At 37.7% G+C, this 23,142-nt stretch overlaps 1 protein-coding gene across 1 annotated transcript in view; it reads right to left on the bottom strand.

Moving 5' to 3' along the window:
* Window positions 1-23,142, bottom strand: part of LOC116718043 (neural-cadherin) — a 322,864-nt gene that overhangs the window by 180,826 nt on the left and 118,896 nt on the right. The window contains exons 6-7 of the mRNA XM_032559667.1: window positions 19,334-19,583; window positions 8,145-8,287 (exon numbers count right to left, since the gene is read on the bottom strand). Coding sequence (XP_032415558.1) covers window positions 8,145-8,287; window positions 19,334-19,583 — 393 coding nt within the window. The remainder of the gene's footprint in view (window positions 1-8,144; window positions 8,288-19,333; window positions 19,584-23,142) is intronic.

Genomic DNA, 23,142 nt, shown 5'->3' with positions numbered 1-23,142 from the left:
GACCTAATGAACTGAGGCAGATGACCAGAAAGAAAAAAAAAATGCGACCAGTTCAATAAAGGCAGCTGGCAGAGGCAGAGAGCAGCTACAGCCTGCCTGCTATGCTACATATATAGGAAGAGCCAGAGGCGCCCCGGAGTCTGATCCCAGCTTTACTCTGCCTAGCATCGGCATAAACATCTAATAGGGCCTAAAAGGCTCAGTTGAGAGCAACACATGCTGGGTAAGTGGCTGAAAATGGGACATGGAAAAGGTTTCGGGACATTCCAAGAACAAAGCATTCAGCATGTGTCTGTTTGAATCTAGGAGACGTGTCCCTATAGTGTGGGTTAAGGCCTGGAGAGCGTGGAGAAGTCGATGGTCTTCTGTGAGTTTAAAGCAGCGTTGCATAAATACATAGGAGTGTTTTCCATCTTTAATGGCGTTGGCGTGTGTGTGTGTTTGGTGGGTATCGTTTTTCATGTCAGTGCATGTTTCTTTTCAGCTCGTTAAGAAGGGTCTGTGCTGAGATGCATGTGGACGATCAAAAACTAGACCATTTCTGTAGGCAATCAAGTTGGATTTCATGTACATAAATATGTGATTATTACTGTGAATTTGACTCTGTGTGTGTGAGTCTGGATCAGGGCCAAAAGGGGCTAACAAGGCCAGCGCATATCGTCACTTAATGGAAAGGCAGAGGATGTTTCCTGGGGGTTCAGCAGGCAGCTGTCACTTCTCATGAAAATAGCCAGGAGGGACCAAACAGATGGAGGGGAAAGTTGGAAGATAAACTTAGAAATGAAATCAGGATCTGCACAAAACAAATACAAGACAAACAGCAAAGTGCGAGAAAGACATTGAAATACTGTACAGCAGGAACATATTCTTGTTTTTTCTCAGTAAATACATATTTTTGGGGCCTTATTGATAAGAAATTCATATGCATAATATGTTTTGCATATTATGCTGCAAAACAGAATCTTACCAAGTATTGTTTGTCTAGTTCAGGAGTCTGCAGTGGCTCTTTCCTTCCATGATGGCTCCTAATCCCTTAAAAACAATAAAAACCAACTAATGTTTTTAAATGTGGATCTAATAAAAAATTGCAGATTTTCTAAATTTATTCATCTTTGTCTTGGAATAAATGCATTGAATATCCTCAATAAGATGATTTGTAGGTTTAGTTTTTGTCTTTATTTTCCCCACAAATATCAACATCCAACCAAAGAAAATATATTGATCCTTTTATCATTATTATTTTTTTTTTTTTTTTTTTTTTTTTTTACAAAATTTCATGCTGTTCTTCATGCCAAAACCTAAAAATAGAAGTAAAAAAGTGACAGTTTAAAAATGACAACAACAGACTTAGCAGAAACATTTATCTCTTATTTCCAAAAGGTCACGTAACATTTGTGGCTCTAAATGAGTTTTATTTCAATAGACTGTGGATTAAAAAATACTAGAACTATCTTTTTCTGTGTCAAACGTCCTGTGCGGGCTACCTGGTTGTCACATGTGAGATGACGATGTTTGAGTCAAGAGCTGGAGATCCTCATAGAATACACAATTCATGAAAAAGTAAGAAAACTTGTACGTAACAACGGGATATAATGGAGTAAATAACAGACTGACATGAAGAAACACGGAAAGAGATCGTGGAGATCAATGAAACCAAAGCGCTAGTGAAATGACAGGAGAACCAGAGGAGCTAGTCAGAGTGAAGTCGGAGCAGTTGAGGAGAGGAGAATAAGGTGATGGATAACGGCTGTGCTGAGAAGCAGGAGGAGGAAGGGTGAAAGATGAGCAGAGCAAGGAAAACTACAGGAATGGAAGACCACAGAACCTAAAGGGAAAAAATCCTCAAACTATCATAGACAATGAAGATAAATACTAGCATACAGAAACAATACCAACTGTATTAGTGATAATAAATGCATAAATAACTCAAAGGAGAACCATTTGACCCAGTGATAAGAAAATGATCTAAACAGAAACCCAGATGATGCCCAAAGTTCAAACACCCACTTATCATGGCAGGTTTATGGTGAAATGTTGTTCTTCCTACTTCTAGTTAACTGGCTCTCTCTTCATGTGCTCAGTATATATTTTCTATCGTTCAGTTTATTATGCAGAAGCAAATATTCAGGGTTATAAGAGACGGACAGAGGAAGCAACATAACCCCACAGCAACAACAACAACAACAACAACAAAAAATGGAGCAAATTGACAAAGAACAAAAGAAAACAAATCAAACGATGAAAGAAATAAAAAACCTTATAATGAGTGGGAGTATTTTTTAAAGCAGGCTAACACTACAGTATGTTTGCCAGAGGGAAGCAAGCAAAAAGACTGAGGTAAAAAATAGTTTGTTACATGAAGATACAGGTCAGAACATCATGGCAGACATGAAGGGGCGAGAAGCTTAGAACAGAAGTCTAAATAACAAAAATAAAACACAAGATGATCAGTACGAGTTGAACGCACCAAAACATAAGATTAAACTAAATCTGTCCATGTCAGACAAATATCATTTCTCAAAATAGCTGATTTGAAGGCTGAAAAAAAAATGATGAAGCTCATAACAGATGCATGTTTGTTAAGAGCAACATTTCTCTTTAGGAGTCCAGTAAATACATCCTCTGATTCAGAAGAGCGTTTTGTATTTATGGGTTTTAATAGGAAGAGCCGGAGCGTCATATCGACTGGCCCGCTCACATCCTAATGGCCGCCTTAAATCTCGCGGACACACACTGTATTCTGGGGTGAGTTACAGACAAATTAACATGGCGAGCAGAGCCAGCGAGGCCGCTTCTGCCAGAAGGGAAGAAAACAATCACTTGAATGATTGTCGGACATTTAGGATGAGTACGGACAGGGGGAGGGTGACGGGGGGAGGTAGCAACAGGAGGGAAGCAGAGGCTGGAAGAGATTTTCATCAGCAGCACAGAGAGAATGAGATGAGCTGGAGAGGGAGAGAGGAACACAATGTGCTCGGCTTCCATTATAAGAATCGTAAAATACTTTTAATGACCAAATATTGGGCTCTTTGAAACAAGATATTGGATCATATTACAAGCCTTATGGTGTCACACTTTGCTTCTCCCATTTTACTGCAGGCAGGCTGAATAATGCCTCTGGGTGTGTGTGTGCGTCGGGGGGTGTGTGGGTGTGTGTGTGTGTGTGTGTGTGTTTATGCATTTCTGGGGTTGTCGGTTAATTCACTGTAAACCCATTACTACTAGAGGTTACCTGAAACAAGATTTTAAAAAATATACACCGCTCAAGGTGTTTAATATGTAAATGTTTTATTTCACATTTAAAACATGTTTAAAATGCTAATTATTATGGCAACATAGCACTATAAGGTCGTCTTTATGTCTGTGACAAAGAAAAGCCAAAATCACATTATATTAAAAGTATTTAACCCCTCAACTTAAAAAAACACACACTATGTAATGTTGAGATTTTATGTGAATGACCAATAGGACGTAGTCTAAGTGTTTTGTTTTTTATTATTTAACAGATAGAAATATGAAAAGTGGGACATGCCTATCTATTCAACCCCCTCTATTCTAGTGCTCCTAAATAAAATCCTGTGCAAACCATCTTTTTAAAATTACATTACAGATCACAGATCTCTCTGAGGTGTTCCAGCTGAGGACAGCATCGGTCAGAGAAGCAGTCAAGGTGGTCACCATAACTTTGGGGGAGCTGCTGGAGACCCACAGCTCAGATGGAAGAGACACTCTGTAAAATCTGACTCCAAGAATTTCAGTGTTAAAGGAGACCTATGATGCAAAATTCATAGTTTTTATGTTTTTGTTCGTCCATTTGAGTTTCTACTGCTTCTTTTTAAAAAAGCCAAGCACTTAAAAAACACTAGCCGGTTTTTTGGCAATTGGTTAATTTTTTGGTGTCTGGAAAATGAGTCGTTTGAAAACTCTCCTGAAAGTAATGTCACAAATCACCAGGCACTGCCTATGGTTGCTTACCTAGCAAACCCAGCAAAGCCCCGCCTGTTACCTAGCAATCCCAGCGGAGCCCAGCCTGTTACCTAGCAATCCCAGCGGAGCCCTGTATTTTTAAGACTTGTTGACAGAGAGCGTCCTTCCTCCATTTTCTCTTTATCATTTCTGATCCTGCTGTGTTTGCGATGCAGTGTCAGGTTTGGATAACTGCAATCTGATGCAAAAGGAGAGAAAATATCTCACAGCAGCTGAACTTGAAGGGAGTGTTTGTCACACAATTAGAGCTGATCGATATGAGAATCTAAAGGAGGATAATATGCTAAACTTGATGCTACATCAGCTCCTGAGAGGGACTACATCTGTTTCCAACTGCAGTTTGTTCCCCAGAACATCAGCCTATAGATACTCAAGTCTAAAGGAGAAAAAATATATATATTTTTGGTCTATCCAATTCTCAAGCAAATTTTGAGCATACTTTGAAGATGTTGCAAAAAAGAAAGAAAAGAGGAAAATGCAAATTCCATCTGCTGGTTTGGGGCAAATCAACCAGGCTACGCAAACTGTAATTCGTCAGATGTTGACGCTACGCACGGCTGTAATAAACATGAAGTAGATGTTGCAAATTAGCATAGACGTCACATCTCAGGAAAGTTCTTCCCTCCTTAAAGTTTAGACTTTCAGAGTTTTGTGCCTCTGATAAGGCACAGACCCACCAGTGGATACTGCAAACGTACTTTATTTTGTTATCATATAGGTTGCTATTTGTGATCCCTATAAGCTAACGGAGGGGAACTCTGAGTGCTGTTTCGATGGACACGTTTCCTAGGTGAGAGATGGAGGAGGAAACAGGAAATCAGAAGCACTCTTTTAATGCATGGTCCTTTTTTTATATTTTTGAGTTAATATGTCTGCAGTGGTGCTTCGGCTTGCTCTGGGGCAGCACCGTAGGAATGTTGGTTTTTTTTGTTTTTTCAACGTCATGAATCTGTCAGTTATGACAGAAATGGTTTTAGATCCAGAAGAAAAATATGAAATGGCTTTTTAACCATTTAGTTATTTTATTTCAGCTTGGAAAGCAGCAACAGTCCAACTTCTTCCCACACTGGCTGTGATGAGGTTTGTTTCTTTCCATGCTAAAAGTTTTACTGTAATATATCATGATTGTTTTCTTTTTTAATTTGTAAAAAAGAGTTTTGAACATCTTCATTTGTTCACATAACGTTTTTAGTTACATCTAGGAAGAAGCTTATTGAACATGCCAATGTTTTTCTCAATAAATTTATCTCAAATGGTGTACCACATAATCCAGTTTGTTTAATTTTTTTTTATAATCAAAATTTGATCTTTTAGATTATTTTTTTAGAAGTTGAACATAAGCAGAATGCAATGTTTCCAGACAACACAGATTCAGAAAAAAAAAAAAACTTTTTATAGTGAAATGCAGAGATTACTGTTGTGAAAGAAATTAGCTAATTTGTTGTAGAGTCCAGAAAAGTGAATCAATTGGGAGAGAGAAAAAAAAAACAGAAGAGGAGCCGTCGCCGTCCGACACAGAAGCGGTTGCGTCTTAGCTCGAGTCCGACTCGTCGCTGTGGGAGACCTGAGTGTGTTGACGAGAGAGTCAAAACCTTTTGGTAAATGTGTTTGCTTCTCTCCTTTAGTGCTTAAGCTCTTTTTTGGAAAAGCAAAAGTTCACCTCAAGCAAGCGCAGAAACGTTTTTTTGCAAAATCGAGGAAGCTATTTCTAATTTTGCCGTTTATATCATCCTTTTCTAATGCAATACTTCAAAACGTGCAGAAAAAAAAGTTGATGAGAAACAAACATATTATAACCATCCCGATTGAAAATTCCCACAATCCTTCGTAAATCTTTCTGCCTTTAAGAACTTAATTTAGTTGAAGGTAACTTAAAATGAAAAGTTTTTTGTATACAACCAATGCCATTTAGAAATTGGGTCTTGGTGGTAAAACTCAACAGGAAATAATCAAGATCAATGGCAAACAAAGTCTGCAGTCATGTGATAGCAAATGAAATTGAGTGCTTTCAAGTCTTCTCTCTCATGGAAAAAATAACCCACACAGCTGCTATCGGCTGGCAGTGAATGTCATTGCTGGTGAACAAAGGGAATTATTCCTTGAAGTCTTAAGTAATTGAATCTCCAAAAGGTCCTCGTTTTACCCTATAATGTGATATAAAGACTCAGAGTGGGTGTGCAGCCGACAGAAACGATGAACATGTATGAAACAGCATCCAGAAGAGATGACAGACAGCAGCGCCATTAACCCAGCTTCCTATTTCATGTGGTTCCTGCTTCAGAGGAAGTGAAGATGTGAGAGCATAAACCCCGGGAGGGTGTTCTGTTACCAAGTCGGAACACTCCTAACACTTTGGCTGATATACTAATATCATCATGACTTGACCTGTCAGGACTCGTATGCTTCGCAAAGACATGAGTCAGTGTCGTTTACAGAGAAGTGTCTATGGCAACAACTGCCTTCAGTTTTTCATGACGTAGATTCTACAAGGTGTTGGACGTATGCCGTAGGTCAGTAACACACAGGCGCACCGACATGCCTTTGGTCCACGTCGGTCCACATCCATGATGCAAATCTCATGTTCCACCACATCCCTGAGCTGCTCTATTGGACGGAGATCTGGTGACTGTGGAGGCCATTTGTGCACACCGGACTAATTACCATGTGTCAAGAAATCACTTTGAGAATTTTGAGTGTTGAGACATGACATGTCGTTCTGCTGTTACAAGATGGGTACAGGGCAGTCACGAAGGGCAGCACATGCTCAGCAACAGTACTGAGGAAGGCTGTGATACTTAATGTCAGTTGTTGCTCAAAGTGTGACAAGAAAATAATCTCCACACCCATACACTGGATTCGACACAGGGCTTTTATTTTGCTTGCACCGAATTCTGTTCTCACAGCTGAACTTGAGTTTACCCGACCATGCAACAGCATTTTAACCCAACTGTCCAATTATTGCAAAAATATAACATAGTTATGTTGTTGTGCTTTCAGAGTTGGTATCCTGCATATTTTGAATGTCACAACTGGTTAGCTGAACTACTGTTAGCTCTGTATAATCTCAAACCAGCCTGGTCATTCTCCTTTCAACTTCAATATCAAAAATACGCTGACCAGGCCATCTGGGATTATAACAGCTACACTTCTATCCATGTGAATTTGGGCCAAAATTTTAAAACGTTGCAAGAAAAAGAAAAAAACAAGAAAATGCTAATTAAAGTTTCCATCTACTGGTTTGGGGCAACTCAAGCAGGCTACACAAAGCATGATTTCATCAGGCTACATATAGCTGTAATAAATAAAATGTTCAGGTTGCAAACCATCATGGACCACACATCTCAGAAAATTGGAGAGTCCTCTCCTTTGACCTGGAGATTTAAACTTTGAAATTATTCAGCGTTTCGTTCCTCTGGTAAGACACAGACCCACCAGTTGATGGGACAATTCCACCACTCCCATCTCAGCCTACAGTGCCTCTCCCTGGCTGCTCCAAGCCGAAGGTCCTGTCCTCTGTGCTGGATGTTTGGAGACAATTGGGCTACTTCAGCACTTATCTGGCAAATGCGTTTCCATCTCCCCTTTAGCGCATTAACTCTTTTTAGAAATAGCCAAAAACCACCTCAAGCGAACACAACATTTTTTGCCAAAATTGAGGAAGTTAGTTTGAATGTTGCAGTTTCCCTCAACCTTTTCAAATTCAATACTTCAAAATGTGCATAATAAAATGTAAATGGAAACACATATAGTGTCACGTTGGAATCACTTCAATTTTCTTGCACGCCCTGGTACACTGAATTGCTACCATGTGACTGCGACTGATTCGCTGATATGCATTCATTGTCTATTACTTAATATATTAAGCACAAAGCTGGAAAGCTTCCCCTTCCTTAAATATTGGCATATGTCATTTTTGGCCAGAAGTTGTTGTTTTTTTCTCTTTCTTTTTGGGCAAAATCACTTTTGGCAGAAAGTTACTTTGGTCATTATTACAGGAAGGTGACAACATGCTAGCGCAGTGGGACTTCAAACATCTGAAATCAATATTTGACTAACAGAGTATGAACACTGTACTACGGTGTAAGAGTGATGAAGATGTGAGGTCAGAGAACACTGTGACCTTGTCAACTGACTGAAGCATAATAGAGAAGTCTTACCTTTTTGGCTGTCAATGACAAAATTGCCCTCATCGTTTCCTGTGGTGATTTTGTACGTGATCCCATCCCCATCAGGGTCCTTTGCCAGCACCGTGGCAACAAGTGTGTTGGGCCCCGCATCTTCTGACACAAACGTCCGGTATCTGATGAGACACATGCAAACAGCGCTGTCAGTACTTTGCCTATGCTCCATGTGGGACACATCTGGAAACTGCTGTAAAGACAGGAGTTTGTTTTCAAATTGAAAATGTCAACATCCCTGACGATTGATGTTAAGTCAATAATCCAGTTTTTATCAATCCATACCTGAGTCTAGCACAGGTTTCTTCATCAGAGGATGAACAACCAGCTCTGAATTGGGAGTTCAGAGATTAACAGATAATCCATAGGAGAATCCAGGTCCAATGTGTGTTCACATTCTTCACAGTCCATCAATGACTAACTGAACAAAGTCATAAAAAAAATCTCTACATAATTAGGAAAATCATTGACAGATATGAGTTTTCAAATCCTCCACCATTAAAATCTGTTCATACTTTAATCAGCCAAAAATTCCAAAAAGTCAGTGAAGAATATTTTATTAAACCTTGGAGGTGAAAAAACTACTGGACAAAGCAGTAGGAGATAACAGCCCATCTTAAAATGTTGGATTATGGTCATTGGGGGAACTTTATCTGCAGACAACAGCTAAACCACCAACATGGCCAGAAGACACAGAGAACCAAATATGTGCAATTGTCTGTTTTTTCAGAAAACACACTTTACTCACTGGTGGAAATCCAAATCTCAGTTAATATATACTGGAGATTTATAATCACATTTCTACAGAGTAGTTTAGATGTAAATTATGGGAACTTGCTGTAAACTTATAACCATCACAAAAAAAATAAAAATAAAAATCGAAAGATTAAAATGAAGACACATGGAGTGGATAAAACGTCCGGTGACGTGGTTCCTTTTCAGTTACAAGAAGACCAGAACTGCAAATCCTTAAAAAAATCATGTACAAGTGGTGTAAGAAAAGTTCTTGGAAAAAAAACAACATGAGTTTATTCAATAATAAGGCAGGAATATATTACATAAAGCTCCATCGGCGTTCCATGTACCTAAACAGCTTGAAGTAGTGGTTTTGTAACTATAAGATAATGTGAATTTCATGAGCATTAAAGTCTCGTGTATTTTCTATTTTATCAGCCATACATACTGTAGCTAAGCTTATTTCCTTCAAAAATTCCTCCTCTGTTTAATCTCCTTATCTTGAAGTAGAACACTTTGAACCTCAGCTTTTAACTTTCTGACCTTGCGCACAGATCAGAGGGATTTTATATGCTTGGTAGCCAAGCTTTTCTTGAAAGGCTGACCTCTTTGCTTTGTTGACATGAGGTGGAGGCTTTCTGGAAAAAGCTTATCCTCACATATTTCCTCATAACAGTATATTTGACTTGTAAGGTCAACATTCAATAAATAAAATCCTCTCTTTTACCAATGTAAAGAAAGACCAGACACTTAAACTAGGTACCTGCTGAAAACCACAGTACTTAGAAAGTTATAAAAACTGTTTAACTCCTTAGTTTTTTTCCTTCTTTTTTGCCACAGGTCAAATAAGCCCAACATAAGATTTACTTGTTATAGTGGTATTAGCTTTCCAAATCAATATGGCTCTGCGGTGGCAAGAGTTCGCCCTGCAATCGGTGGATCGCCGGTTTGATTCCTGCTCTGTTGTTGTGTCTTTGGGCAAACTAAGGCTGATGGTGCAACATAGCAGCTTTGCGAGATGGAAAAGTGTCTTTGAATGTCCTAATAAAGGCCTATGTAAGTCAAGTACCACCACTTGAGTCATAAAATGACCTCCTGATTTTAAGATGTTAATATACTGTAGATTCTTACAAACCAGACACAACTATAGAGAACTGTACAAAAATAACTGGAAAACAGCCAATTTCTTTATTCTGCAGAATAAAGAAATTCTTCTAAAGTAAGCTTAAAGATTTCAAAAAATATAATTAATTCAGCAAAAATGACATTTGTCAAATAGGGTCAGGTTTGTTCAGGTATTTTTTTTTTTCCTGCATAAAACAAAATTGGGACCCGCCTCTTAATAACTTTGGTCAAAATTGGAAAATTGGATGAAAAATATTTCAAAATGTAAAGGAAAAAAATGCTAGCTTTAATAGCTTTCACAAAAGTACTGCTTCAAATATAGATTTTGTGAAGTGATTTTTTTTCAAACTTTTAACGTTTTTAACTAAAGAAAATTAGCTCATTCCTTTTAATGAAAATGTTTGATATATACATTTTCTTTAATTATGATTCTCTTTAACAAATTGTGAAAATATACATGTAATGAAGTTTTTGTCACTTATTAACTTTTGTTTCGTTGGACTTACAGCAAAAGCGGCTCCTTGAATGCATCATTACATCCCTAATATTTTCTGGGATTCAACCGTTACTTTCACTGAGACTCTTTCAAAAATATATTGTTGTCAAATACAGAACATACAGAGAATAAGAATGGACTGATAGGCATGTTTTCCATCAAATGATTACAGCTTTTTCTAAGAATTGCTGCTAACTTGGAACAAACAATCTAACCCAACTCAGTATTAGTATGTATGGAAGTATTTAGTGCACAGTCTGATATCCTATTCTAACATGCAAAATTTCCCTGTCAAAGCTGCCATACACTGATTCCATACAAACAGTGAACTGAAAACTATCAAATACCAACTTTTCAATTGACAGCAAATAATAAATTCAATATCTATGAATTTAATTAGGCCGTTATCTGTTAAATCTCCTCGGGACATTGACCAGCAAACTAATTACAACTTGAAATATTTTTGTGCTGCCTTTTTCCTCAGTTTGTTTCCATTGTTTCATTCAGACAAGACGGAGACGCTTCTTGTCTCAAGACGCTTCCTGGAAGGTAATGCCTTGGGTCAGCCGTGGAAATTGGTCTCAGGATTTAATTAGAAAGTTCATTTTGTTTCTGCAGATAAGGCAAACAGAGGCTTGAAACAGGAGCAAGACATTGACAGTATAGTGAAATTTGCATTCATTGAAATGTTTCATTCCCTTATAAATATTATAGAGGTGATATTCATCTGTCTATATTCAAACAAAATTGTTAGCGCCACTCAACAAGTGTGATAACTAGCAATATGTATTTTCTTAAGTACAAAAATTAATTTATGTAAAATAAAACCCTAGGTAAACATAATTTAAACAACCTCTTGATTGAAAACCTAAATCTTTAGCTTGTCTTCTTTTTTTTCTTTACATATTTGTTAAAACTGTTACTATGTTGTGACAGCATAGTACAAGACAGATTATCTATAAAAAAAAGAAACAAAACAAAAACACAAGCTCTTCTGCTTCCTTCTGCAAACTACAGAAATACCCCACAGTCAGGAGGAGGGTCTTATCGCTGTCAATCATGCTCAAGTATGGCCATTAGCACACTTAGGAGTGAATACACAAGTTTAATTGACAGCACTTTTATTTAGACTTAACATCGGCATCAGAATGTAGAAGAAAAAATAATAAAATCAGAGAAGTGGATGTAATGGTGATTTAGTACAGAAGCTACAAGCAGATAATCAGAAGAAATATGGTAGGCATATATGTAAAAGAAAAAAAAAAACTTTAAGTATGTGATGTTCTCTTGCAACAATCACTAGAGCCACATTAGCTGGTCTGGGATTAGCTTCCCTTAGGGCTTAAACCATGAAGCAAAGCATACAAAGCATGAAACTACAACCAAACCTCTTTGTGAGTTCAATCAAACTGTTCAGAGAAACATCAGAGATATTCTCAAACATTCAGGGCCTGGATGGTCAGTGATTGTACATCACAAGCCTTAGATCACATATAAGAAAAGATGAAGAGAAGCATCAGAAAAATGATCTTTTTTAAATGTATTATATTCCTTTGAACACAATATATAGATCTGTGATAAAAGAGGGAAACCGCCTACCACTCTGGATCAGTAACAGTGTACACTCACATGAAAAAAATAATAAAAAACGCATTTAGCTTGTTTTTTCTACACTGATCACTAAAACCGGCCCACTGTGGAAAAAAAATCCATCCCCCGGTAAAGTCTGAATTTAGCTGGAATTAACTACATTTTCTTTCTTAAACATCAGCTGGTACACTCAGGCTTTATCACTGCCTGACATGTAGAATAAAACAAATCCCAGTAATATAACCGAAAAAGAAGATAGGAAAAGAAGTGACTTCTTTTCACTTCTGGAAAAGATTACAAAGTCTTTACTAGAAATATGAACATCAGCAATAACAACAATAATAATAGTAATAATTTATTAACCATAAATGAAAAATGGCATGGAACGTTGATGAAATTTCACAGGGGTACTGGGCTCACAAACATTACTGCAATGGCACAGAGATTACTCACCGAGGTCGCAACACAACCCAGAACATCATCATATGCCTGTGCAGGTCTCACTTGTCTCAGTTAGGGTCAGAGTTCATGACTGAACACCAAGAAAGCAACTGGAAAAAATGGCATCCAATACCAAGGTACATTTGGAACATTTCAGGACAAGATCATTATAGATGAATAAAAAATGGTGGTGTTAGTTAATGTGATGATTCTATGCTAGTGTCTAGAGAAGACACTACCTAGACGACAGGTCATGACTTTGTGATTGATTGAACATGAATTCAGCTTTCAACTGGAAAACTTGATGGAGAATGTCCAGCTACGAGTTCAAGGCGGTAAGCACGACAACACTTGTTTTGTAGCAGGTCAATAATAGAAAGTCTTCTTGGTTGACCTCTAAAAAAAACCAACAACAGCAACAAAATAAAAACTGAAAGAATAGTTTTGTACACACCTGAAAAACTGAGAAGCATAATTTGTGCTGGATGGTAGGCCAGGTGAACTAATGTAGGTTTGATGGATATCAGAAGGAGAGAGCTCTAAAATGAGACTGTTACAAGCAGATATGTGACATTGACATGATGTTGTATGGCATTTGGAAAGACTTTACTTGGTGTGAAAAGTTATAGTTTCAGTTTCCAGTTTTTCACAACTCCATGATCGCAGAAATACACGCAAAATCAACAAGTCCCTGCATTTTTTTCATGCAAACGCGTAATTATGTATCTATTACAAATTTTCTGCAAAAAATGGTCAAAAACATTGGGTCTAAGTGACTGCAGTATTACTTCTATCACGCTGATGCCTCAGCTTTACTTGTTGTGAACTTATAGTCTGTGATTGACATGGTCAGTAACAACCATCGAGCTAAATACCTTTTTGTGTCCCTTTTGTCTGCTTTTCTCTCTCATGTTGTCTTTGATAAGTACATCTCAGAAAGGGTTTAATGAGAAAAGAAATATAGAAAAAAAATCCTTGGAAAATGTCTGATGTGGCACCAAAAAAAATTGCAAAAAAAAAAAAAACAAATCTAAAAAGAAAATCACAAAAACAATTTTGAAATCCAGGAGGGACAGTATTATGGAGTGACTTCTCTTTTCCAGCCATTGTAAGCTCACCATGTTGCTAATTCTATGTGTAAAGCCACTGAAACTGAAATAAATTGATAACCGACATTAACCAGTAATTAGACTGGTGGGATTGGTTTGTATGGACTTTAAAAAAACAAGTTTTTCATTTTCTATGCTAAATACGATTTCTTGGAGTGTCGTTTCATTAATGCTGCATGCTCTGTACCTCGGAAGGGACACATTTAATTAAAAACACAAAATCTGACTTTCTAAAGCTGGTAAAAACAATTATGGATCAACATCAATAAGTGTAGCATTATTAGCTTTTTACACCCAGAAGGCTGCAAACAATTACGTACATAAATTCTAATATGAGCCTGTGAGCAGTAATAAAATGCTGCTGTTTTAGCCACAGTTGCCCCGTATTACTGCACAAACAGGTTTTCCTACCATGTCCAGCTCAACTGTGCTCCGTGCAGCAGTGGCATTGGAACCTGCAAAACTCTCATCAATATTCTTCATGTTTCTTGCACTGTTGCGCAGAAGGACATGAGCCCGCTTCTTGTTGATTTCTCGAGTGCCTCTTTTTGATTGGTTGCTCATACACGCCCTGCTGTATGAGGTCCACAGAGGTGATTGGCAAGCAAAACCACATGCTTTTTATCATAGGATGAAAAACCCAAGTGGTGAGTCGCATTAAGCATTGATACCGCGTAAAAGAAAATGTATGTTGCAAAAACTGCTACAACAGCAGATAAAATATTTCCTAGTTGGAATAGAAAAAAAAAGATCCCAGCTTGAGCAAGGTCGTGTCAAAATATGAAGAAAAGCTGGCAATGAACAACTTTTGTCTGATTCTTGTGTTTACCAAAAGTTTAAAGTGTAGGTTTAAAAAAACAACAACTGGGATGATACTCTGTTGCTGTTGCCTCAGGAAGAACTCAGTTTCCTGACAGAAAAGGTTTGGATTGTAAACTTTATTTTCTCTCTGTGATGCATCTTCAACACGGGTGTCTTTTGAGTGGAATATGCAAAATCTGTACAGCAACACAACTGCAACTGAAGCATCGCAGAAATGATCCTAAATGAACATTATTTCATCTCACACTATCCTATGCAGACACTCTCCCACCTCGGCATGCGGGGTGCTTGAAACTGAAACACATGATGTCACTTCAGTCATTTGTAATTAATTCAAATAATATTTATCAGACCCTCTGGAAGCCTCTGGAGTATTCATTCACAGTCAGTCACATGAAATTATAAGATAAAAAATGCTAAAGCCAAACTTCCGCAGATGAAGTACATTTTATATACAATAAAGAGTAACATTACCAACAAGTGAAAGTTGCTGCCTCAAAATACTATGTGTTCTAAAATATTATTTTATATTTTTACCTGAGTTTTTCTTCAAAGATAGCTGCAACCTGGAGTTCTCAGGGATTCATATTAGTTCTGGCATTTTTTGTAGAACTCTAACTTTCTGTAGAAGTTCTGTAGTACTTTGGAAGATACTCCAAAGGTTCAGGCACAGTCAGGGAAAAGAGAATGTAACACTGGCTAACAACAGATGGTCTAATTAGAGCTAAGTGCTAAAAGAAACGGAAAGTCCGGAAAACTGCAAAACAGCCGAAACACAGATCATTTTACAACCTGCCTTTGATTCATAATAACTGCAACACTGATTGACATATTTGATGGATATTTGATGGTGAATATTCTTCATGATTTTGATGAGGGCTTTTGACAAAATCTAATTGTTTGTTTCATAATTTCTTGCCGTATGATTTTTTTATGATGTGAAGCATTTTGAACTGCTTTGTTGTTCAAATATGCAATACAAATAAACTTGACTCATGACAATCCAGCCCTACACATATTCAGTTGGTCAATCAATACAGTCGATACCCAATATTTCAGTGCAGACACCACATGGGCATGCATGCTGTGCATGGACGAATATTGAGTCCAAGAAAAAGTGGTCCAAATAAAACCTGGGATGACACGAGGATTGTTGCAGATGTTGCCTGTCTTCTTTAGATCTGTCATGGAGAGAGCAATTTTCTCTGTAAGCCGTGTGCTGTGAAATCAGGATCTAAGCCACAACCTCAGAAAACTGAAGAAAATGAAAGAAAAGACTGCTTTTGTACTCAGGATGACAAGTCTGGCCTGAGCACATGGACATCTCTCTATAGCGAAGCGATTTCTCCAGGGAGTGTCAAAGCAAACTCTTCCTTTCAGCAGAAAGAGCCACAGTCAGTTTTTCTTAAGTATCTGTTATGATCTCAGATAGAAGGTATTTGTAAAGATGTTCAATAGGTTATACAAATAATTAAAATGATATTTTGATGGCATAAACAAATGGAAAAGGGACTAAAGTTCACAAAGCTGCAAAACATCGTCTCTCCTTTCTGCTCAATTCCAAATCCAAAGCTCTTTAAGTTCTGTCCTTTCATGTGCCATATGGTTAAATTCGACATTTACAGAATAGCAATCTGACTGAATGCTGGAAAAGACTAATAATGTGTTCAAGTTGTGCTAAAGGAACTTAGTCTATCGGCAAAACTATTCTAGTCAAGGCCTAAAATAGAATCTCAATGCTAAACATGTAGCAGCAGCAACGCTAACATCAGCATCCACCATTTATGCTTCAAATAGAAACATGAATATATGTATTTACCCTTACAAATTGTGAACATTTCTTTATAACACAATTATCTTCACTGCCGTATATTTAAGAGGCAACAGTAAATATTACAGAGAGAAAACGGGGACATTATGTAATTTACAATAACTAGATTTGCAATTATTGAATTATCTTTTTTAGATCATCAACAGTGAAGTGGCAGAAAAATTGCAATGTTGTGACATTCTTTTTGACAATATCAACCCCTGACTAAAATACAATAATCAGCAACAAAGATCTGAGTTGTAAAGAATTGAAACAGCAAGAGAAATAAAACGCTGCAGAAAAACTTGATTGCTTAGACAAGCTTCCCTCTTGACCTGGCAAAACAACACACACACACACACACCCACACCCACACCCCCACACACACACACGCACACGCATGGGTACTCATTACTGAACGCTTCCAACTCCACAGATCGATAACAACTGGCCACATTTTCTGCCTGGATAATGACATATTTAATGAGCCTTCTATCTTTTGCTCTAATTTCCTGTCTTTTCATCATAGCCATTGTCCCGAGCCTGAGGAAGAGTTCATCAAAGGCATCACGGCATCATGGATGCATTTAAATGAGCATACGGAAGAAAGCACGTGTGAGACTCCCTGAATAAGTTAAAATTGGTGTGGGTGGGTGGGTGTGTGTGTGTGTGTGTGTGTATTGTCAAATAGGATTTCTGGGTCAGTTGTGCCAGAAGACTGAGGGTCAGGAAGGGAAAAACTGATTATTCTGTTGTCACTGTCATTAAATCAATACCTTCCTGCTTGAACACACTCAAACGTATGCACAAACACACACATCTCCTCACAGTCATATCAGATGCATTGCATATAAATGCACTTTACAAACGACATCACTTTTCCATATCCAGACCGTATTTCCCTTGGACTTCCTCAATTACAGAAAGCACTTCCATGCACATAAAGTTTGGGCTCAGGACCTCCTGAGGGTGCTAGTGGCCATGGTTGATTGACCCTGCCTCACCAATCTGCCCAGCTCTCTGCCAGAAAATCAACCAATTAAAAGATGCAGGCACCACAGCAGCAAGAGGGGCCGGGGAGGGACGGGGGTCTTGGTGGGGGAGGGGGCGTTAACAGAAGCTGCTACGCTGAATTTGGAAGCAGCTGCAAAGTTCCAACCTGAATATGCAGGACTGCCAGGCTATGGTTCTGCTGGGGATGTTCCGGGTTCATAAACTTAATATTGAAGCACTTTTCAAACATTTTAAAGGAAAGTTTACAAACTTTTCCAACTGGAAAAGTGTGATGCTTTTCCAGCATCACACTTATAAAAACAATACAAATGAACAAAAACAAATACAGTTTCAATTCACTGTTACATATTACCATCATTAACAATCCATTGAGGTAGTATTCTATATTGTACAGTAGTGATAAGGTAGATTAAAGTAGTAAAATTACTAATTATACACCTGACTGGTCTAAAAACAAAAATACTAATTTAACAAAACAATCCCCAATTTCAAAAAATGTTTATCGCACAAAATATGAGACAGCCTTTATTTCTATTAAACGGATAAAAAAGTCATTGAACCATTAAATTCATTCAGTTTGAACTATACAAACAAATTGTATTAAGGTAAATGGCATTCCTGCTCAAATTAAATGCTTTAACACAATATAAAAAGAAAATTACAGTTAAAAGTCAAATGTTCTACAAGATGCCATTTAGCAAATAAAAATAATTTTGGTATTTCTAACTGACATAAAACAAGGCAGGTTTATTCAAATTGAACTGCCGACAGGGAGAAGTAAACGTGTCTGTGTCTTATTAGACATATAAAATATCTGGTTTCAACTGAAAATCACATTTTCAAAATTTCAGTTTTTAATCAAACAGATTGCACCTTATTATAAAATGGTGCTGTCTGAATATCAAGCACTTTCCATCGATAACTTTATATGGAATTCAATCACCTTCCATACCTTGAAAACACCCAAATGAAATTCAAGGATTTCTAAGGATTTCAAGAGTCCATACTTTTCCCGTATGTAAAACCAAACGTTTTAGTTGTTTTAAGGTATGACAAATCATACTCATTAAATTCTTATGACACCATCTACCATGTTGATTATTGTTTTACTTTTAAAAGAATTATTTGATATATGGATTTAAAACAAAACATTTAGCAGCTCATTAGGAGAGTTGCTATTTCTGATTTTCTGAAGCTCTGCAATGCATTTAGTGTTGTTAAAACTATTTTCTCTTTTACAGATTTCTTATGCTGTTAAATATTTCTGATCATCAATCAAAAGTTAAAATTGGATAAAGATCAACTGATAAAATGTCTTCAATTTATGAATTCATTCATTACGGGGAACTGTAATTGATTGTAATTGAAACTGAGTTATGATTTAACTCCATTTTTTTAGAAAACATAGCTGAATTTCACAGTTCTAAAATACACACAGGAGCAAAGAATTTACAAAATATGTGCTATGGTATGACAAATCTAAAACTGATATGCTTGTCCATAATCACTATCCTTACATTTGTAGGAAAATCAAGGAAAGCTTGTGGAAGCATAAGAACTCCACTAAAATTATAAAGTCTCTGGCGTTAGCATCACGTTCTGCTACTCTTCCTGAAATATGGTGTAGTAAAGAAGTAACCTTTTATGGAAATATTGAAACAATGTCTCAAGACATAGGCAAAGAAGTTACAGCTTGGGTGCAAGTAAATCTTTTCAGTAGAAAAGGAAATAAAGCATAGCACTAAAGTAGCTTAAGGACAACAAAGTCAATGTTTCTGAATAGCCTTCACAAAGTCCTGATCTCATTCGCTTAAAAACATTGAGGGTAGAACATAGAAGGTTGGTGCCTGCAAGGCAGGAGAGTCAACCTGACTCTGTCTTGCCATGAAGAAATAAGTTTAATCACGTTATTTTCATATCTAATGACCTGCATGTAAAATTCAGAATTTGAATCATCCATATAGCCACTGCTAACTGTAAGTCTCATCACCACCAACTCAAAGAGTTTATCTCAGCTCTTACTCACATATGTTGGGAAAACTCGGGTGCCTCGTCGTTCACGTTGGCCATCCTAATTCGTACCGTCGTCGTTCCCGTCCGAGGGACGTCTCCCTTGTCGATTGCCATGACGACAAACTCGTACAGGTGATTGGGTCTCTCGTAGTCCAGAGGTCCCGCTGGGAAGATGGTCCCGTGAGGAGAAATGATAAAATCTGGACTCAGGGTGTAATAGGTCAGGTCGGCATTCGGTCCGGAGTCGCAGTCGTTGGCAGACACTAAGAGATGGGGAACAGGAAGAAAGAGTTAGAGAATGAAAAAACATCACAGTTAGAGCTCAACTAAATTGTTTCAACATTACAAACATCAAGTTATATCCCAAATTCACAGGACAGAGGTGATCAAAGAAAAAGTAAAAGACGTTGAAGAGTAAGCGGAACTGAATGACATGAGACATGAAAGAACCCTGGAAATCAAATAATTGGGTTGATTTCCTGTTTTTGGTCTTTTTTATAGTTATTTTGTTTTTCGGCATGCTGATGCTGAAAGAAAGAAAAAGTGAAGGAAATCTACAGTGTATTATGTAAGCATGCTAATGATAGAAAAGAAGTTATGTTTCTACTTTCTACAATAGTACAAAGTGTTATTTGCACAGCAAGCACAGAAAACACTGTCATTTTGCAACATTTCTGCCCGTGCGGCTCACATTGGGAATCCATGGAGCCCGGACCCGCCTGTCCGCAAATTGATTGCCTTGCTAAAACAGAAAATTCCACCAGGGATTTGAATAAGCATATTTTTACACTAACAAGAACATTTCCCCATCAAAAGCTCAATTCTCCAATTCACCTTACATTGCATTTAGCTCATGTGCCCGTACAAACAATGCACACACACCCCCGCACACGCACACACACATATGAATAATACATGTGCGAGCGCTCACACGTAACGAAGAAACAGCAGCTAACAAAGTGGAATTCTTTATTGCCATGAAGCCTTAGGGGATTTTAAACAGCATCAAGTGAATAGTTTGAGGGTAGTTAATTGAACAAAAGCAGGCAAAACGGATTTTTACAGTTTATAAACAGGAGGTTTTTGAGGTTGCCGTTTATTCACCTCATTTGTTATAATCCATTATTTCATCTTATTTTGTGCAGATTGCATCAATTGATATTTTTTTCTTTTCATTTTACAGGAATGTGAACAATAATTAAAACTTTTGCAGAGTGTGGCCTTCGCTTTTAATTTCTCCATCCGCCAATCAACTGTAATAAAGTCACTTAAAAGAGAGGTATGGGAGTGTGTGTAACCTTAGGTTTGATACAGAACAAGAACTGACAGAGGAGTGGCAGTAGCTAAGATAAAACTAAAAATTGCTAAACATTTTTGATGAGTTCCTGCTGTAACTGATGCTCTGGAAGAAAGAGTTTTCTACCTCACTAGCGAGGGTCACTCAGTGATTTTAGGGCCCTTGGCTTCCACGAGGAAGTGCACTCCGTGGGACGGGCCGACACTGGCTCCCTAATATTGTGAGGAGAGAATGCCTCTTCATTTACAAGACTTGTTTTCTTTATCCTGGCCATCCTGATGAAAGAGAGAGCCTCTATGCCGATATTAAGGGGAGTTTGTTACAAAACAACTGTTACTGAAAGAGAGAGCTGTGGTTGAAGATCTGTGAGACAATCCAGGGTCCAGAACAGTCCACCTAGTTCTTTCAGGGCCGACTGAAAGAACAAATACCTACACTGTAAAAAAGTTAATAAATCTTAAATTTACAATAAAATACCGGCAGCTGTGGTTGTCTGAATTTTATCATTTTTATACAGTAAAATTCTGACAACAATAGCTGCTGGTACTATACTGTAAATTAGAGATTTTTTTTACAGTGTACACTTCTCTGCCTTAGTGACGGTGTAATTCTGGAGCATGCTGCCAGTGTGTGATCCCTGGACAGGAGAGACTAAAACCATTGTTTTGCCCTGAGAAATAAACAGACTTTTGAATGTCTTATAAACTGATAGTTTAAGGTGCGTTTTAGTATTTACACACTAAAAATTAGGCGATTGATGTATGATGATTTTTTTCCCCATCAGTGCTCTTTTAAAAATAAAAAAAATAAATAAAAAAACAACTTTGGATTTTGTGAAAACTTATATTATATTTCAAATTAATGCTTTTTTAGTTTTCAAAAAACATTTTGTGAAGAACCACATGTCTTTTCAAAAGAAATCAAATAAGTTGTTACCTTGACTCATGTCCTGATTTATGAAACTAGTACTAGTTTCTTAAACATACATAATTGACAGAAGTTGTGCATTGAAATAGAAAATATTAAAACATTGGGAGAAGAGTCCTGGCCAGCCTGTCAGAGATCACTTTTTAAAATACATCATTTAGTCAGTTTCTTTAAGAGATGAGCTCTAAATTCACCAAAGGAGCAGAGAGAAAACGGTTAGAAGAATAAGGTATGCAAACACTTGAGTCTGCATTTGTGTTATATTTCATCTTCACATCACCAAGGATGAATCTCACTAGGAAGAAACATTGGGATACACAGTTTAAAGGATACCAAGTCCAGCCGGAAATGTTGGTGTCTTCTTGCGTTTTCTCTAATGTGAGGAATTAAAACTGAAGTCTGCGTTAGGAGTTGGACAAAGCGCATTTCCCTGTGTTTACTCTGCAGTGTCCAGCTGCTTAAAACGACTGACAGGTTTGTGAAGTGCAGCTGAAATGCAGCAGCTATTCTGCTGGTAAATGACAAACTACCTCTCACGCATTGATGATAGATGAAAAATGAACGGTAATAGTAGTGTCTGCCCTGAGTCTAACTGCATGCAGCAGCCAGCCACGTGGCACATGAGTCAATATTTAATTTACTAAGTACAGATTTCTACTCCTCAGAGCACCGTTTGAGCATTTATCAGAAAACCTTTTTGGAATCTTGCATCAGGATTGTTGAGTTAAATCACTATAGGGGAGCCTGGAGGCCACTGTGCACCGATGAGCCACAACAGTGAACGCCTCTCACTGGTTCCCAGCGTTGGTCCTTGGGCTGAACTGTCCTAGATGATGTAAAGAGACTTCATGCTCCATCACACTTGATTAAAAAATAAGGATCAGTCCAACACATTACAATAAGTTCTGCAAACTTAAATCAAGCATGTTGATTGTGAAACATCTGAGGCACTATTTGAAGGTTTGGGACTTACTGGATCAGATATCATGTGACTACGGGACGACGCACATGCTCCGTTCCTGTGCACTGAGTCGGGAATATCGTGACTACCATAGTAAGTAGGAGGTTAGCTCTACTAGCTTGACTCTAAGAGCCCTACCTGTGCAGTTTGGCGAGTTTTAGTTCAGTTAGCACTAAAATAAGGTGACCTTAACACCTACACTCTGACGGATCACCAGTAGAGCAGATGTTTAAGTCAGCTAACCACCGCTGTGTTCAGGAGACCACTTACTAATGATCAAAAAATAAACCTCAAGCCCAAAAACATTCAATCCGTAACAGAGTGAATGTTCTGTTTTGTGGGGGAATTTTAGCTTTTTGTTGCCAATGTTGGTTGAGACACCTGAACGTAATCTAAGCTCTTTTGGCTAGTGTAGCTGCTGTTAGTCGGTTGCCACAGCAACAAATTTGGATCAAAGATGACACAGAGGCGAGGAATAAGCAGTACATCAGTGGCTTTAAGTTGTTTTCCCACCTGTTTTTCTGTGTTATTTTTCCTTTATTGTGGCGCACTGCAGACACTGTCATTTACAAAAGTTTCACAAATGGACAGAAACTGAATTAATCATTTGCTCATAAAAAACGGCAATAATCATATC

This window comes from Xiphophorus hellerii, chromosome 4, assembly GCF_003331165.1.
Source record: "Xiphophorus hellerii strain 12219 chromosome 4, Xiphophorus_hellerii-4.1, whole genome shotgun sequence".
In the NCBI taxonomy this organism is placed as follows: domain Eukaryota; kingdom Metazoa; phylum Chordata; class Actinopteri; order Cyprinodontiformes; family Poeciliidae; genus Xiphophorus; species Xiphophorus hellerii.
The sequence above is the reverse complement of the archived record's forward strand: the minus strand, read 5'-3'. Positions and strand labels throughout refer to the sequence as shown.